The sequence below is a fragment of the Podarcis tiliguerta genome, assembly GCF_965153285.1.
Source record: "Podarcis tiliguerta genome assembly, chromosome: 16".
NCBI lineage: Eukaryota > Metazoa > Chordata > Lepidosauria > Squamata > Lacertidae > Podarcis > Podarcis tiliguerta.
Genome location: NC_139549.1, coordinates 18244460 through 18263194, shown reverse-complemented (window position 1 = coordinate 18263194; position 18735 = coordinate 18244460). Strand labels below are relative to the sequence as shown.

At 44.2% G+C, this 18735-nt stretch overlaps 1 protein-coding gene across 4 annotated transcripts in view; it reads right to left on the bottom strand.

The window, feature by feature from the left end:
- Window positions 1-780: 780 nt before the first annotated feature.
- LOC310666479 (arylacetamide deacetylase-like 4) overlaps window positions 781-18735 on the bottom strand; it is a 32074-nt gene continuing 14119 nt past the window's right edge. For 2 of the 4 annotated variants that reach the window (XM_083417386.1, XM_083417385.1), the window contains exons 3-4: window positions 17264-17327; window positions 13510-14775 (exon numbers count right to left, since the gene is read on the bottom strand). In XM_083417386.1, the coding sequence (XP_083273512.1) occupies window positions 13995-14775; window positions 17264-17327 (845 nt within the window). In that variant the 3' untranslated portion in view covers window positions 13510-13994. Of the gene's footprint in view, window positions 1578-3884; window positions 3949-4633; window positions 4851-5620; window positions 6322-13509; window positions 14776-17263; window positions 17328-18735 lie in introns of those variants that run through there. The other 2 variants (XM_083417384.1, XM_083417387.1) reach the window with 2 other exon arrangements.

Sequence of the window (18735 nt, the reverse complement as noted above, 5' to 3'; positions counted from 1 at the left end):
TGGCCATTTCCTCTACTGTCCATTTCTCTTTCTTCACAAGTCACGTACACAGCCCAGTTGCTTAGACAGGCAGGCTTCTGGGTCATCCAAGACAGAGGGCAAGTTTCTTTGATGTAGGATGTTAATCTTAGGGCCAGGAAACAGATCTCACATGAAGGTGATAATGATCATTGTCCTCCTGGCCATCCTTCTTATGATATGTATTGATTGTTTATCACCTCCGGGGGGGTTGCCAAATGTCCTCCTTTGTAGTTCTGTTAATTAGTTTTGGTAGTTTAACTTGTCCCCACATGGGTTTGTTGAAATGCTCAGAAGAAATCTGATTGGTTCTTACGAACACTGTAAAAAGCTCTTTTGTGAATAAAACGACCTGGGGCCGAGGGAGCTGGAGACACAGAGAGACAGAGATTATTATACGCCCCCTTCCCAGAGTCTTGCTGGTTCAAGCCTCTGTGTGTATTCTTATTAATCAGAATTCAATCCTTCCTTTAGTTTGTGAATGCCTCAACCCTCCAAAAGTTTTCCCACTGGGACATCTCTGTATTATGGCCAAGATCTTGAGCCCATCTAATCATAGATTAGGCCAATTCATGGAGGAGGCTATAGGTATGTTTGCACTATTGTGGGTTGTATGCCGCTAAATACTGCTTGCTAGGACTCACAAATAGGAAGACTTTTCTTGCACCTAGGTACTGTTTGCTGGCATCTCAAGAGGCCTCTGCTTGGTCACTGTGAGAACAGGATGCTGGATGAAGTGGGCCAATGATCTGATCCAGGAAATGACAAAGACGGCCATTCATTTATATAAACTTTTTAAGAACTGTACCATATGCTGCAAACATTTCTTTGAGCTCGGAAATTCAAATGGCCCCCAACCAAAAATGCTAAGTCCTGCATGGCCTGCATCTGGAAGATGATGATGTGTCACGGGCACACCATTGTCCTCTAACCGCTTCTTGTACAACAGCCCATCATCCCGGAGAACATCATATTCACAGGTTAGAATGAAAGTCTCTGGGAGCTGGCGGATTATGTCATCCTCTGCCAGAAGGGGGGCAAACATTGTCTCAAGACCTCTTTTATGTTGTTCATAAATTTCTTCTGAAAATGGAGCAGGAGCATTAGCGACATAGCCCCTGGCCTTAAATTCTTCTGGAATGTTATCAGCACTGATCCATTTTCGGTATTTCTCCCTCAAATCAGGAGGGATGTGGGCACCTTTTATAACTGGGTCCACATTGATCTCCTTCCCAGTGATATATGTCGAACCAAATTTAACAACTCGTTTCCTGAACAAGGGAGGAACTGATTGGTTTTGCTGATAGGATGGCAAATCAAAGTCCACTGCTTGTAGAAATGGGTAGATCAGGACCTGAGCTCGCAGTTTTGGGAGGTCCTCTCTGGTCACCAGTTCTTGACAAATAGCTGCAGCATATGTGCCTCCACTACTGTCCCCAGCAATGGCAATGCAGTTGGGGTCCACTCCGTATTCCTCTGCATTCTTCAGAAAGTGTATTGTAGCAGTTAAACAGTCCAGTACAGGGACTGGATAGGGATGCTCAGGAGCTAAACGAAATCTAAAAAGAAAACAAGATATCACCCACACTCAACATCATACACTTCACAGAAAAGGACCGTTTGCCTGCATTACATATTGCAAGTGTTGGGAATCTTTTTCATCCCTAGGGCCACATTCCTTTCTGTGCAACCCTATGGGGGCCTGAGACAAAAATAAAAAGCAAATGCAAACTTTCCCTTTGGAAATCTACACTTGTTCCTACACATAGCCACACACCATTCTCTCCCCTCCAGCTGCTTCCTTCTTGTTTTCCGCTGTCCATATCTGGATCTACACTCACTTTTTAAGTGTTCTTAGAAAGATATTTTAATGTCATTCTAAAATGTAAAGGCATTTGGTTTCTCCTTCGCATCCTTTTCTACAACATATACCAAAGTATTTGACAGGAATGACTCTGCACTGCCCCCTGGTGTCATGTTTCAATGGCACATTGTTTAAGTTTTTCAACTGGATATCCTAACCTGTTTAAAACTCATTTTGAGTGTTAAAAACCACAACTGTAAATGAGTCCATTAGCAGGTTCCTGTAGCACTGTCCAGCATCCTGTGCATCAGTGAAGTTATAATCCCACTACTTGTATCTACCTGTCCTCCATCCACAGCTCACCTGAGCAGGTTGGCAAGACTCCTAGCAATTGCTAATAGCAATGGATACTAGTCACAAGGATGATGTGCCACTAGGAGAGGCAGTAATGTTTCTGAATACCAGTTGCTGGAAACGAACTGGGGAGAGAGCTCTTCTGCTCAGGTCCTGCTTGTGCGTTTCCCATTCGGGCATCTGGTTTGCCAATGTGAGAACATGATGCTGGACTAGATGAGTCCCCTTTGGCCTGATCCAGCAGATTTCTTACTATGTTCAAAGTCAAAGGGAATTGAGCTAGAAATCTAAATACAAAAATGAGCACCCATTCTAAATGTTGGCAAAATCACTATGTTTACAACTTTATAAGGCTGGATGGCATTTCACCCACTGAACTTGAGTCCCAACAAGACAGAAGTACTGTTTCTGGGGGACAGGGGCTGGGTGGGTGTGGGGGACTCCCTGGTCCTGAGTGGGGCAACTGTGCCCCTAAAGGACCAGGTGGGCAGCCTGGGAGTCATTCTGGACTCACAGGTGTCCATGGGGGCACCGGTCAGGTCTGTGTCCAGGGAAGCTGTCTACCAATTCCATCTAGTAGGCTGGCTGAGACCCTACCTGCCTGCACATTGTCTCACCAGGGTGGTACATGCTCTGGTCATCTCTGGCTTTGACTTTTGCAATGCACTGGATGTGGGGCTACTTTTGAAGGTGACTTGAAAGTACAACTAATCCAAGAATGTAGCAGCTAGACTGGTGACTTGGAGCAGCCGTCGGGAGCATATAACTCTGGTCCTAAAAGAAATACATTGGCTCCAACGCCATAGTGAGCTCCATGGGCCATGCAGGTTGCACTTTTTTGGGAAGTGCTGGGCTTGCATGGTGCCCAAGGTGGCGCATCCCTCCTGGGCACCCACCAGCTGAGGGTGACATGGTGGGAGTGTGCTGCCCCCATGCTGCTTTTTGGGGCAGCACTGGGCCTGCTGGGCACCCGAGACTTGTCCCTTCCAGGGGCCCTCCTTGTGTGGCCAACACGTCCCCATTGTTTCTTTCTCAGCCACCAGAGGGTGACTGGGGGGGGTGCAGCAGCTCTGGTGTGCTGTGGGCCAAGCCCCTGGCTGCACTGACTTTCCTAGAGGTGTGCTGGGCTCTTGGGCCGCTGGTGTACCACCCCCAAAGGTAAGTGCTTCCTGTAGCAAGTCACCCCGTACACTTCTGCCTAGCTACTTCACTGATTGGCTCCTAATACGTTTCTGTTCACAATTCAAAATCTTGGTGCTGACCTTTAAATCCCTAAATGACTTGGACCCAGTATACCTGAAGGAGTGTCTCCACCCCCATTGTCCAACCCAGACTCTGAGATCCATCTCCAATGGACTTCTAGTGGTTCCCTCATTGCCAGAGGTGAGGTTACAGGGAACCAGGCAGAGGACCTTTTCCATAGTCGCACCCACCCTGTAGAATGTCCTCCCAGCTGATGTCAAGGAGATAAGCACCTATGTAAATTTTAAAATACATATGAAGACACCCCTGATCAGGGAATTTTTAGTCTTTTATGATTTATTGTGTTTTTACTATTTTTTGTCAGGAGCCGCCCTGAGTTGCCGGGGCTTGCCAGATGCGTACCATATAAATTATTATCTATATATAATTAATATTCCCTAGGAAAGGTTAGAAACTGAGAGGCATTCCATGTCCTTTTAGATACAATGAGAGTGAAGCCACTTACCCAACAGTCATAACCACTGAATCACTTTGGTGTGCAATGAAACGGCAGACCTTTTCATAGACTTCTGGAAGAAAGCACAAGCCCCACAACCCCTCCATTACAATTTTTCCTGGTCAAGAACACTGATATCATTGTGAGTTGAATCCAATGTTAGTTCTATTGAAAGTAAAACTGTTGAAATATAGAGATAGATGGATATATCTGCTTATTTATTTATATGTCATAAATTGGATGCGCTTCTTGACTGTATAAAACAACAACTTTTAATGAATTTCCTCTGGGAAAAACTCAGTTGCATTGAACTCTTTGTAAATGTGGCATTGCTAGCTAAAAACCATTCTGTGAGTTTTACCCTCTCCTGGTCTGTAACAGAGATCAAGCAGTTTCAATGGATAAAAAACAAAAACAAACTTCCACCCACATTTCTTGCCTTCTTTCCAGTTATTTCTTATCACTTCTGGAAGCACTTACATAAAAGTCCTTTCGGGCTTGAAGCAGAAACACCTTCTTTGACATTTTAAGGATTTTTCATTGACTGTGATACTAGGAATTCATACAGAACTGGTCACCTTTGTAACAAGAGGTCTCCGCCTGTTTTCTGACCACACAATCCAATCCTACACAAAACTTAAGCTGCCTACAGGAGCAGTACAAACCACTTCCACACCTCACATAGCAAGCATTTCAAGACCTTTGCATTAAAGTACCCACTCAAATTATCCTTTTCAAAAACATTCCAAAGAGCTTACGGATGCTTCCAATGAGTCCAGCGCCTCCATGAAGATAGATGATTCCTCTCCTGTTCCCAGCAGCTGGTGTCTTGGGCCAATACACCCTCACTGGCACCCCATCAAAAACCAGGTCCTTTCTGATCAACTTTGAGTCCTTCATTGTTGGTATGGCATCATACATAACCCTTAGGAAGACATGCTTACGGCAAATGCCCAGTTTTTCCAGAAACGCTCCCTGTTGAAACCAAAACATTCAGCATTTATGATCAGTCTTAGATAATTTTGCATTTTAAAAAAAGTGCATACATGCACTGCCTATGGAACAAACCCCTCACTTGTGAGGTACCTACACTGTATATCCTTTCACTCACCACTCTCCACTTAGAGATTGGGATGTTGTGAAGGTATCTCTCTATAGAGCTAGATATAGGTACACATATATAAACATATATACACATAAGAACGTAAAAAGAGTCCGTTGGACCTGGCCAATGGCACATCTAGTCCAGGAGCCTGTTACCAGTGCCTGTGGGAAACCTTCAAGCAAGATCTGAACAAAGGAGCCCTCTCCCCTTTCCATATCTGGTGTTCAGAAGCATTGCTGCCTCCAGCTCTAGAGGCAGAGCAAAGGCATAGAGGCTAGTAGCAACCCATAGCCTTCTCCTTCGTGAATTTACCGTACCTTTGGAGAGGTATTCAATTTGGCAACTATCACTGCCCCTTGTGGGAGTTACTTCCATAATTTGAATATGTTCGGTGTGAAGAAGTCCTTTCTTCCATCTGTCCTGAACCTTCCAACACTGAGCTTCATTCGATTGTCCACAAGTTCATGAGAGAGGGAGAAAAACTTTCTCTATCCACTTTCTCCATGTTATGCTAAATTTTATAAACTTCTATCATGTCGCCTATTACTCGCCATTTCTCTAAACTAAAATATTTGAAAGATTACAGCCCTTCTAGTAGAGGGGCCACCTCATTCCTGTGACATATATAAAATAAACTTACCAGTACAAATCCATATTCCACTACAAAATCAACAAATATTAAATTTGCACGACCGCTTATTCCTTGAGGCAGGTAGGGCCTGGTAAGACGATAATAAACTCCCCATGCAAGCAACATGAAGTGAATGAAAATGGTCATATATAATATCAGCATCCACAGAGTTCCACCAAATGCCATTTCCCTTCAACTCAGAAGCACAGAGGTAGAGACTTCGTCTTAGCTATTGCTAAGTGGCTTTTGTACAAGAACAGTCTACAGCATGCAAGAGAACATCCTGTGGCCAACCCACACAGGTGAGAAGAAAACAAACAGTTTACTAATCAGTTCAGAATTTACAGGCTATCCATAGCCTCTGAATTTTCATATCCTCTGAAGGATAATCAGATGGGCAAGCACCCTTCTCGTAAGTCAGGTGTTGCCTATGCAACACATCTTCATTTTTGTGGTGCTTGCCCTCCCACACAAAATACTTTGGCGTCTTTCATACCTTGTAATTCAGAGAGCGCACGTTATCAGGGATGGCACATCAATGTCAGCGTTAACCTCCTGCCAACAGCAGTATCTCTGCCCCTGTCAGGACAGTGTGTTGAGCAAAGAGGTTGGCACTGTGCATGCACACAAAGGGAGCCAATCCTGCTCTTGCACAAATTTGATTGCTGCACATGCAACTCCGCTTTTCAATTATTTATTTCATTTATTTATAAAAAGAGGCAGCTGTCAGGGAACTGCCATCAGTGTCCGAGGGAGAGAGCAAGCTCCAAAGGGATCCCAGAGAGCGTCCTGGGAGTGGGAGGGGCAGCCCATCTTCTGGGGGAGAGAATCAGCGTAGCTCCAGTGGAGAAGGGGGGGAGATGGGGGAATCGGGGAGGCGATCCCATGACTCCTTGCCGGGGACCAGCGGGGAGAGAAGGGGTCCTCCGCTGCCCACGCCCTCCTTGCGCAGAAGGAGACTGGGCGTCAAAGAACTTCTTTGCTGGAAGAAGTTTAAGAAACGCCCACTGACGGATTCTGCCAGCAATTGAGACAGTCCAGTGGCTGCCCGGACAGGAAAGGTTCACTCAGGCAACCCAGCCAGACGTTGGGACAAGCTTACGCACGAGCAACCCCTAGAAGCATTACAGCAGCATCCAGCTTTTCAGTTTTCTCTGTGGACCGCTATCAAGCACGGCACAGCTGAGGACTGTGTAACTCTCCTCACTCTTTTTCTTGACGAAGAGCGGGAAGGATTAGGTGTTCTCACACTGTAAGACATTTCCAAAGAAATCTCCCTCTTCTGCCAGGGGCAGGGAGGGTCCCTCCCAGCAGCCACCAGAAGTAGAAATCAGCAGGACGTTCTTGATTTGCTGAAAGCCACCTGCTTCAGAAATGGGCACATTTATTTTGTCTTCTAAATTGTGATGGAGTTTTGATACAAACCCTTCTCTTTCCTAGCGAACAAGAGGCATTTATTGAAGTTCAAGGACACATTTTAGCCAGAAAACAAAGGAGCCAACGCCAAGGGGCCAAGGGGTGTTCCCCCACTGGGAAAATATTTGAGGTGGCCTCCCTCCCCCAAAGTTGACAGGCATTGTCATTCAAATGGTGTATATCTTCAAACATTGCTCTGATAAAAATTGGGATGTCCTGTTCATCATCATCAACAACAACAATTTTATAACAGACACTGCTCCTGCAACACATCTTCATTTTTGTGGTGCTTGCCCTCCCACACAAAATACTTTGGCATCTTTAATCCCTCGTGATTCAGAGAGCCCAAGTTATCAAGGTTGCGACATCAATGCCAGGGTTGGCATCTTGCCAACAGCAGTTTCACTGCCCTTGCCAGGACAGTCCTTGGAGGACTTTTTTTATTTTTCTGAAATCCACCTGCATCAGAAATGGGCACCTTTATACTGTCTTCTAAATAGTTTGGGGTTTTTGATACAAGTCCTTCTCCTTCCTGGTGAACGAGAGGTGTTATGAAGTTCAAGGAAACATTCTAGCCATAAACCAGGAGCCAACTCCTAGGGGCCAAGGGGTGTTCCCCCACTGGAAAAATATTTGAGGGGGCCTCCCTCCCCCAAAGTCAACAGGCATTGCCATTCAAATGGTGTATACCTTTGAACATTTCTCTGATGAAAATTGGGATGTCCAATTCTAATAATAATAATAATAATAATAATAATAATAATAATAATAATATGCCAGCCATCTCACTGGGGTGCCTCAGCCACTTTAGGTGGCTTCCAACATAAATAAAAACATAACAAAAATAAAACATTACAAAACTTCCCAATACATTGCTTGCTTCAGATGTCTTCTAAAGGCTATATAGTTACTTATCTCCTTGGCTCTGGGGTTGCATAACTCTATACCCTCAAACATTTCTCTGGTGAAAATAGGAACTTCCTAAGAATCAAATTAGAAACCAGGACGGCTTTTATAAATGCAGGACTGTCCCTGTAAAATAGGTGTGCTTGGAGGGTCTGATTGTGTGCATCCACTGCATCATGTGTCCGATTATGTGGGTTGGAGCTTACTTGCCCCACAATATTTTATTCAAGCTGGTACCTCTGCCAGGAAAAAGTATTCAACAAGGATTTGAAGTATGGCCCTTGTGGCCAGGTGAAAGGGTGTGCGGACCGGAGGGAGAGGCAAGGGACAGATCTGAGTATTCTTCAAGATGAAAGAACAAACCCCTATAGAACTGCATTCAATGTTTGTTCTACTCAAAGTAGACCCATTTAAATGACTAGAGATGACTAATTGTCAAGAACTACTGGCCAGGCAGGACCTCCCAAGACTGATCCTCATCTACCCATTCCTACAAGTACTGGACTTCAGTTTGCCAACCTGTCAGCAAAACCATTCAGTTCCTCCCTTGTTGAAGAAACAAGCTGTCTGTCAGGAAACTGCCATTGGAACAGGGGTGGGAAACAGAGGGGCAGTTGTGTTACATGGAGCCTCCGAAAATCTTGCGAAGCAGTTCCTCTTCCAGTGATGAGGAAAGCCCCACCTCCAGTGGGGAAGAGGGAAAAGGATCAGAGGATGCTGGTGGGAGCCTCAGCACCCTTCCTGGCCAAGCCGGCCAGGAGGGAAGCACGCCCACCCCTTCCGTCACCCACCCTGCGCAGAAGTCTAAAGCGCAAAGAGGGAAGGAAAAGGCTGGGAGTAATGAGACTTTTATGTTGGGGGAGGTCCAGGAAACAACCACTCCCGGATTCTGCTAGCGATTGAGGCAGACATGAACTTTGGGGTTCTGAACTGTAAATAGTTTCGCACCAAAATAAAACCGGTAAAAGACAGGTCAGAGTCCTGCCTGGTTACTCGTGAGCAACCACCCTTGCCATCTGACACTGTCAAACTTGGTGTAAGATGTCTCACTGAACAGATGGTCAATCTGGATAGAATTATGAAAAGCGCCCTTTTCCCAGACAAGGGAAATACCAGAAAATGGATCAGCCAATAACATTCCAAAATGATTTAAAGCTAGGGGCTTTGACTCTTACAGCACCTGCTCCATTTTCATAAATACTTTATGAAATTTGTAAATCAGCTGGTGAAGCAATGTTTGCCACCCTGTTAGTGGAGGATACCATTATCCGCCAGCTCCCTGAGATTTTCATTTTAACCTGTGAGTATGATGTTCCCTGAGACGACGGGCTGTTGTTCAAGAAGCGGCCAGAGGATGGTGGTGTGCTAATGACATGGTGTGTTCCCACTTGTGACTCCTAGCAATTGGCATTCAGAAGCATACAGCCTGCAATAGTGAAGAGAGAACATAACCATAGCCTCCTCCAGGAGAGGCGGGGGCAGGAGGAAGAGGTGGGGAAGCCCTTGACTACACCAGCCTGACTTATCTCTCCCTTCCTTCCTGTTTATGGAAGTTTTTAATATCTAATGCTGTATTGTTTTTAACATTTGATTGGGAGCCACCCAGAGTGGCTGGGGAGACTCAGCCAGATGGGTGGGGTATAAATAATAAATTATTATTATTATATACGTTCTTTCCTCATTTCCTGGCTGTTACAGGTTCCTGCAGTTTACTGATTCTCTTCCAAGTCAGTCTCCAACCTGCCACCCCCCTTCTCCTGGTGCTCACTCATCAAAATCCCACCACTCCTCCTCAGTGTCCAGTCAGTCCCTGGCAATTACTGGTAGTCATGATGCCCGATAATGGAACCTCTGGACTTCCCATATGCGCATGGCACCGTGAACAGCGTCTCTCGTCTCTCTCCAGAATAACAAGCTTTCAAACCACTGACTTACCAGACTGCTTGGATAAAGACTTTAAGCATCAGGTAAATAAAACCTCCCACCAGCTTCTGCTAAACTTCAGCTGCTTATTATCAGTTAGATGTTACAGGTTTATATACTAGATGGTAAATGCTCAGCTTATTTTCAGTTGCTCCAGTTTCTTAACACAGTTGTTGTCACAGCTTAATACATTGGTTTTCAAACAAGGTGGTTGTTTCTGTCAGTTCCCCAACCTTTTGACCATCCCATTCCTGAGGTACTCCAAATGGACAACAGACACAGGGGATCAGAACACCCCTCTTAAATGGTTTGGGAGTCTTCTCTTTCTAGAAGATCTCTCCCCTCCTGCCTGGAATGAGACTTCAGTAGACTGTTACCTCGCAGCTTCTAGTTCTCCTGGCTCAAACGCAGCCCTCCAACTAACTCCTGCCTTAATACTCTCACAGGACACTCCACACCAGGGGTCAGCAAGCTTTTTAAGCAGTGGGCCAGTCTACTGTCTCTCAGACCATGTGGTGGGCCGGACTATATTTTTTGGGGGGGGGGATGAAGTAATTTCTATGCCCCACAAATAACCCAGAGATGCATTTTAAATAAAAGCAAATATTCTGCTCATGTGAAAACACCAGGCAGGCCCCACAAATAACCCAGAGATGCATTTTAAATAAATAGACACATTCTACTCATGTAAAAACACACTGATTCCTGGACCATCTGCGAGCCAGACTGACAAGGCGATTGGGCCACATCCGGCCCCCGGGCCTTAGGTTGCCTACCCCTGCTCCACACAGCCCTTTGCACTAAGCTCAGAGGCTCCTTTCTCTAGCTTTAGATTATTTTCCTCAGAGTGGATGTTTCTACGCAGAAGGGAATGAAAAAATATTTACTTTCATGCTGAAATCATTCACTCTAGTTAGCTATAAGGTAGATCTCCTTTCTCCCACGCTATTGGGATAAATGGGCCAATAATTTGTTGAAATAGGGCTTGCTTTTAATGACCCCCTTTACCTTTTGAAGCTCTTGAGTCAGTAAACAGCATCGATCTTGTGAATAGACTTTAGAGAGCAGACTTTACCTGTCACAATCACACACCGACAGATGCTTGTACGTAAGAAAACAGTAAAGCTGGTTATTGTAGGAAATACTTGGAAGGAAAAGGTATCAAGTTCTAGTCTTACAAACTAGACCTGAGAAGAAAAAGGCAGCCCTGCCGGCTCTTTTGTTGTCTCGGGATAGTTTGAAGGTGCTCCCTCATCTTAGGCTCCAAGAGAGAAATAGGAGGAGGAAAAGGAAAACAGGCTGTAACCTCAGATGAAGCAGACTAATCCAGGAAGAGATGGAGAAGTCAGCTGAGAGGTTAAAGGCACAGGGATAGTCTGGGAGTCTGGGGGCCCCTCCCTCTGCCTTAACCCCATGCAAATGCCTCTTCTGGAATTCCAAGGTGATTTGATAAGACTGAAAAAGGGAGAAGAAACTAAAGAATTTGTGACAGATTGGTTTCAGTACTTGTGAATAAATGAGCTATTCAGGAAAGACGAAGAGAAAGGATTTTCAGGAGAAGAATCAGAATTTGGGATCTTCTTGGAATGGGAGACCAAAGACAAGTTGGTGAAGAAGGCAATGATTCATTGGGTGTCTTATTTTGGATACAGTATAGAATTATCAGCATAGGAAAAATTATGGAATAACATGATAAAATTTTCATCTTGTTATGCAATTAGAGAAAACATCCAAAAAAATATTCTTCAGGTGGCATTTAACGCCTAGCAAACTGGTTAAAATGTAGAAAAGAGGATCCAATTTATGTTGGAAATGTTTAGACAAGGAGGGCTTGTTAATCCGCATGTGGTGGTAATGTGAACTTGCAAAAATAATAATACTGGGGAATGATTTATGAAGAACTGAAGAATATGCTTAAATGTTCCTTCCCCAAGAAGCCAGAAACATTTCTGTTAGCTATAGTAGGACAGATTAAAGTTAAAAAACTTCTTCCTTTATGCAACAGCAGGAGCAAGGGTACTATCCGCTAAAATATGGAAGGAGAGGAAAATCCCAACCAAAGACCAGTGGTTGCTTAAACTAATAGAATATGTAGAATTAGTCACGATGACAGCCAAAATAAGAAATACAAAGAGATAAACAGTATTAAGCGAGTGGGAACTACAAGAGTATTTAAATAGAAGCAGTAAAAATATAAATTTACAAGTAGAGATAAACATGAACACCAGTAAACACATGAAAACAGTAAACACCAGTAAACAAAGAGTGAAAGAGAGAGGAGGGAAGGATTGGAAAGCTTTAGGAGTTGCAGCAAACTAAAGTGACTGGGTTAGGATGTCAAGGAAAGATAGGTTGGGAAGTCTAGGTGAGACTTTGTTTACACCAGTAAACAAAGAGTGAAAACATTGCCTCAAGACCTCTTTTATGTTGTTCATAAAGTTCTTCTGAAAATGGGGCAGGAGCTTTAAGGACATAGCCCCTAGCCTTAAATTCTTCTGGAATGTTATCAGCACTGATCCATTTTTGGTATTTCTCCCTCAAATGAGGAGGGAGATGAGTGCCTTTTATCACCCCGTCCACATTTATCTCCTTCCCAGTGATATATGTCAAACCGAATTTAACACCTTGTTTCCTGAACAAGAGAGGAACTGATTGGTTTTGCTGATAGGATGGCAAATCAAAGTCCCCTGATTGTAGAAATGGGTAGATCAGGACCAGAGCTCGCATTCTTGGGAGGTCCTCTCTGGTCACCAGTTCTTGACAAATAGCTGCAGCAAATGTGCAAATTACTGTCCCCAGCAATGGCAATGCGGCTGGGGCCCCCTCCGTATTCCTTTGCATTCTTCAGAAAGTGTATTGCAGCAGTTAAACAGTCCAGCACAGGGACTGGATAGGCCCCTAGCAACTCCACTTTTCGTTTATTTATTTATTTCATTTATTTATAAAAAGAGGCAGCATCCAGGTTTTCAGTTTTCTCTGTCGACAGCTGGTCAAGCTTGGCACAGCTAGGCACCCCCCCCCAAACAAAAAACTCACCACAGAAGAGTGGGGATCCTAGCGGTCCAGTGGAGCATGTGAACTTGCCCCCCCCCCCCCGGCTGACATTTCTGCGCAGATTTGTACCGAATTTGACAGGCTGATTCTTTGGCAGAGTAGAAAGTAAAAAGACTTGGAAAAAAGTGTTGTGGAAATACAGGCCCCAATTTTAAACCCTGGAACTTAGTGGCACAAAGCCAAAGCTAAGCAGGAGAACTCTCCATCACACTAGCGGAGAAATTCCCCAGGAAGGAAGGAGAACCTGGAATAGCTTTGGAATTACCGTATTTTTCGCTCTATAAGACGCACCAGACCATAAGGCGCACCTAGTTTTTGGAGGAGGAAAACAAGAAAAAAAAGATTCTGAATCACAGAAGCTAGAACAAGAGGGATCGCTTCACAGAGAAAGCAGCGATCCCTTTTGCTGTTCTGGCTTCTGGGATAGCTGCGCAGCCTGCATTCGCTCCATAAGACACACACACATTTCCCCTTACTTTTTAGGAGGGAAAAAGTGAGTCTTATAGAGCAAAAAATACGGTATATTCCCACCCTTCAGTTTCACTATAATCCTGTCTAATGTTGGTGTAATTAAATGAGTTCATATCATTCACAAGGGCTTAGATCGGTCTAGTTTATTGCACAGGAGCTCCTCTGTTATTGCTAAAACTTTCAAATATTTTGAAGCAACAGTTAGTCAATGGAATGAGCTAACTTGGTGACCCATGTGGGTGGCTTTAAAAGAGGATTAGGCCAATTCACGGAGGAGGCTATAGGTATGTTTGCACAATTGTAGGCTGTAAGCCACTGCATGCTGCTTGCTAGGAATCACAAGTAGGAAGAATTTTCTTGCACCCAGGTACTGCTGGCAGGCATCTCAAGAGGCCTCTTCTTGGTCACTGAGAACAGGATGCCGGATGAAGTGGGCCAATCCAGCGGGGCTTTGCTTAGGTACTTACAGATGTCATGGTGATTTTAATAAATCTGACTGGATAGAATTTTGGATCTGACCTTTTCTTCTTACTTTAGGACTGGGACACTAGGAAAGGGGGATTGTTCCCCCCACAGAAAGGGAAGGCTGCCATTGGAAGACAAAGAAGGTCATTCATCTATATAAACCTTTCAAGAACTGTACCACATGCTGCAAACATTTCTTTGAGCTCGGAAATTCAAGGGGCCCCCAACCCAAATAGCAAATTGTTGAATGGCATGCATCTGTAAGATGATGATGTGTCACTGGCACACCGTTGTCCAATAACCGCTTCTTGTACAACAGCCCATCATCCCGGAGAACATCATACTCGCAAGTTAGAAGGAAAGTCTCTGGGAGCTGGCGGATTACGTCATCCTCTGCTATAAGGGGGGTAAACATTGTCTCATTACCTCTTTTAACTTGTTCATAAAATTCTTCTGAAAATGGAGCAGGATCATTAGGGACATAGCCCCTGGCCTTAAATTCTTCTGGAATGATATCAGCACTGACCCATTTTTGGTATTTCTCCCTCAAATCAGGAGGGACATGGGCACCTTTTATAAATGGGTCCACGTTCATGTCCTTCCCAGTGAGATATCTTAAACCAAATTTGATAATTCGTTTCCTGAACAAGGGAGGAACTGATTGGTTTTGCTGACAGGATGGCAAATCAAAGTCCCCTGGTTGTAGGAATGGGTTGATGAGGACCTGAGCTCGCAGTCTTGGTAGGTCCTCTCTGGTCACCAGTTCTTGACAAATAGCTGTTGCAAATGTGCCTCCGCTACTCTCCCCACCAATGGCAATGCAGTTGGGGTCCACTCCGTATTCCTTTGCATTCTTCAGAAAGTGTATTGTAGCAGTTAAACAGTCCAGCACAGGGACTGGATAGGGATGCTCAGGTGCTAAACGAAATCTAAAGAGAAAACAAGATATCACCCACACTCAACATCATACACTTCACAGAAAAGGACCGTTTTCCTGCATTACGTATTGCAAGTGCTGGGAATCTTTTTCACTCCTAGGGCCACATTCCTTTTTGTGCAACCTTGTGGGGGCCACATGGCAGCTGTGGGTGGGACCTGAGACAAAAATGGAAAGCAAATGCAAATCTTCCCTTTGGACAAATAGGTTGTTTCATTACAACACACCTTTCTCCACCCTCCAGCGGCTTCCTTCTTGCTTTCCCTTGTCCATTAGCAGGCTCCACTGCAGCTCTCCTGATCAAGTTAGCAAGACCCCTAGCAATCACTCATACCAATGGTTACTAGTCACAAGGATGGTGTGCTGCCACCACTATCAGAGGCAGTAATGCTTCTGAATACGAGCTGCTGGAAATTGCAGCTGGGGAGAGAGCTCTTCTGCTCAGGTCCTGCTTTATGACACCAGTCTTAAAAGAACTATATTGGATCTGATATAAGAATTAGAGATCCAAGTTGTATATACAAGGTGTGACTGGAAAGTTTGGTAAATAGTCACAAAAATGGGACGGTGAGAAATATTCAAGTATACAATCGGCATTGGAAACCCACAAAATGGTCACAATTGTGTACGGAGATGAAGCTGTAACTCGAAAGACACTGTATGTGTGTTTTAAGCGTTTCTGTGAAGGGCGGCAAACCACTGAAGATGACCCTCAGTCTGGAAGACCGTCGATGAGCAAAATGGTGGCAAATGTCAACAGAGTTTGTGAATTACTGATGCCGGATTGGCCTTTGTCTATTTTTGATGGCTCAAGAGTTGCGTATTCCGCATGAAATCATTACTGAGGTTACTGGGTTGTCCCACCCTCCAGATTCTCCCGATCTAGCCCCAGTTGATTTTTTTCTTTTTCCAAAACTGAAATCTGCTCTGAAAGGGCACAGATTTTCCAACATTTCACAGGTCTGCTGTGACGAGGGAAGCTGTTGTCAATGGTGCATTGTATCAGGGGGGCCTACTTTGAAGGCCTGTAAGGTATGTATGTTCAAATATTTCTCACTGTCCAATTTCTGTGACCATTCACCAAACTTTCTGGTCACGCCTTGTATTTTTATGTTAATAATGTTCAATGGTTCACTTTTAATTCCATTTAACCTTTAAAAATGAGCAAGACTTTGTGTGTTCTGCGGTTATGAGTCTCTGCATCCTACATTGCATTCCACCTTTCCTTATCTAACTCTGAAAGTGGTGTTTATCAGAAATCCTTGGAAGTTTCCTGAAAGATAGATGGAAGAATGTCAATAAAGAGTGATCATGGGCAAGCTTGCCAGGTCAGCATGGGACATCTGATACCCAGAATGGTCCAATGACCTAGTCACTTGTGGGCATCCCAAGGTACTGGGGGGGGGGGAGATTGATAGCAGGAAGACTGTGACCTTTCTTGACACATGTGAAGGGGATGTTTTATGACTCTTTGTGTGCTCTGTTACTATATAAACCAGGGGTTGGCAAAGCTTACCGGCCGTGGGCTGAATTACTCTCGTGTCTGCGCATGCCCAGATGCCAAAAATTGTGCCTGCACAAAAGTGGTTTTCAGCATCTGGGCATGCGCAGAAGCGATTTCCAGCACCGCTCGCGAGTCCCCGCACTGCGCTGCGTCGGTTTATTGCAGCACGCGGGGGACTTGACAAGTGGGCGGCCTGGTTCTGGGGCAGCCCATGGGCCGGTAAAATGGTCTTCGTGGGCCGCATCTGGCCCATGGGCTGCACGTTGCTGACCCCTGATATAAGCTTTTGATCTGATGTGCCTTGGACAGACCTTCTTAACGGGCACATTGAATTGTAAAGGTAAAGGGACCCCTGACTATTAGGTCCAGTCGTGACCGACTCTGGGGTTGCGGCGCTCATCTTGCTTTACTGGTCGAGGGAGCCAGCGTACAGCTTCCGGGTCATGTGGCCAGCATGACTAAGCCACTTCTGGCGAACCAGAGCAGCGCACGGAAATGCCGTTTACCTTCCCGCCAGAGCGGTACCTATTTATCTACTTGCACTTTGAAGTGCTTTCGAACTTCTAGGTTGGCAGGAGCAGGGACCGAGCAACGGGAGCTCACTCTGTCACGGGGATTTGAACCGCTGACCTTCTGATCGGCAAGTCCTAGGCTCTGTGGTTTAACCAACAGCGCCACCCACGTCCCCAACATTGAATTGTGAACTCTTGCCTAACCAAGATGCTGAACTTGAAAATAGTTTTCTGTGGTTTATTTAAAAGGTGGTTTCTCACCTGGGTAACGAACAAGGTGATGTTGAAGTGAATTCTTACCACAGATCCCATGCATTGTGTGCATGGCAACCCAGTCAGATGGGCATCATAAAAATAATTATTATCATCATCATCATCATCATCATTCCTCTGGGCTCAGGAAAGGTTGGAAGCTGAGAGGCATTACGCAGTGTTTTGGATACCAAAACTGTGAAACCACTTACCCGACATTCACAACCACTGAATCACTTTCGTGGACAATGGAACAGCAGACGTTTTCACAGGCTCCTGGAAGAAAACACAAGCCCCACAAGCCTTCATTACAATTTCCCCTGCTCATTCACACTGAAATCATTGTGAGTTGACACCAGGCTTAGTCCTCCTAAAAGTAAATCTGTTGGAATCAAGAGATATAGCTAATTTAGATGAACTTGTTTATTTATTTTTATGTCATAAATTGTATACTGTATGCCACTTGATTGTAGAAAACAACAACTTTTAATGAAGTTCCTCTGGGAAAAACTCAGTTGCACTGAACTCTTTGTAAATGGGGCATTCTGTAGTTTTACCCTCTCCTGATCTGTAGCAGAGATCAAGCAGTGTCACTGGGTAAAAAACAAAACAAAACTTCCACCCTCATTTCGTTCTTTTTTTAAAAATGATATTTATTAAGAATTTAAAATTACAGAGAAAAAAAGAAACAGAAAAAGAAGGGAAAAAAATATACAAGAAAAGAAGAATTAAACAATACAAGTCAACAAAAAGAAAAAAGAAGGAAAAACAAATACACAATACATCAAAACCAAAAAGAAAAGCAAACAAAAAATTTAAAAACAAATCCAATATTCCCAAATCTTTATCTTTCATTAACTTGTTTCATCGACCTCCTCGCACCTCCCTTTTTTGTATTCTAGTTATTAATTATCTCAGCAAATCCTTTCCATCTTTCACTATATTCTGTCATTAATTTACCTTAATTTATTTTAACCTTATCTTACCATAAAAAGCCCTAAAGCTTAAAACTTAAAACTTATTTATACATAATTCCTTATAGCATTTCTACTAAAGCCAAATAGTTTCATTCCAGCATTTTTTCTAACACTCATTAATTTTACAATAATTCTCTAAATAAATTTTTAAACTTTTTCCAATCTTCATCCAATCTTCTCTTCATCCTGGTCTCGGGTTTTGTCAGTCCTTTCTATCCTTTCCATCTAGTCCATCAACCTGGTGACCTTATATCCGAGGCTCTTAAGTCTTTTCCATGTCCCTTCTGCAGGTCTTCTTCATGTTTATACCTGCACTTTACTTTGTCTTCTGCTGATCTTATTCTTAATTTCCTTCCTTTCTCACTGAGGGGTAGATCTCGGGGAGACTCCAACTTGACAATATCTTTATCCCTTCTCGGCAGGTCAGCCCATTCTCCATAGTCAGCACTGAAATCCAAAAAATATTTGAGGGCATGTTTCAAAGTCCCTCCAAGGTTAAGGGCCCCCACAACTCCAAACCCCCCTGGCCCAAAACCAGATCCCAAAAGTCAAAACATCCCTGCATAGGGGGATCTATCCAACTTCCCATCTCCAAACCAAACAGTACTCCATCTCTCCAAATCTGACTTTCTCCAGGTTCAGTCGTCAGAGACAACAACTTATGTTCCTGCAAGGCCGCGGCTCTCTCCATTTCTATTACTTGAGGT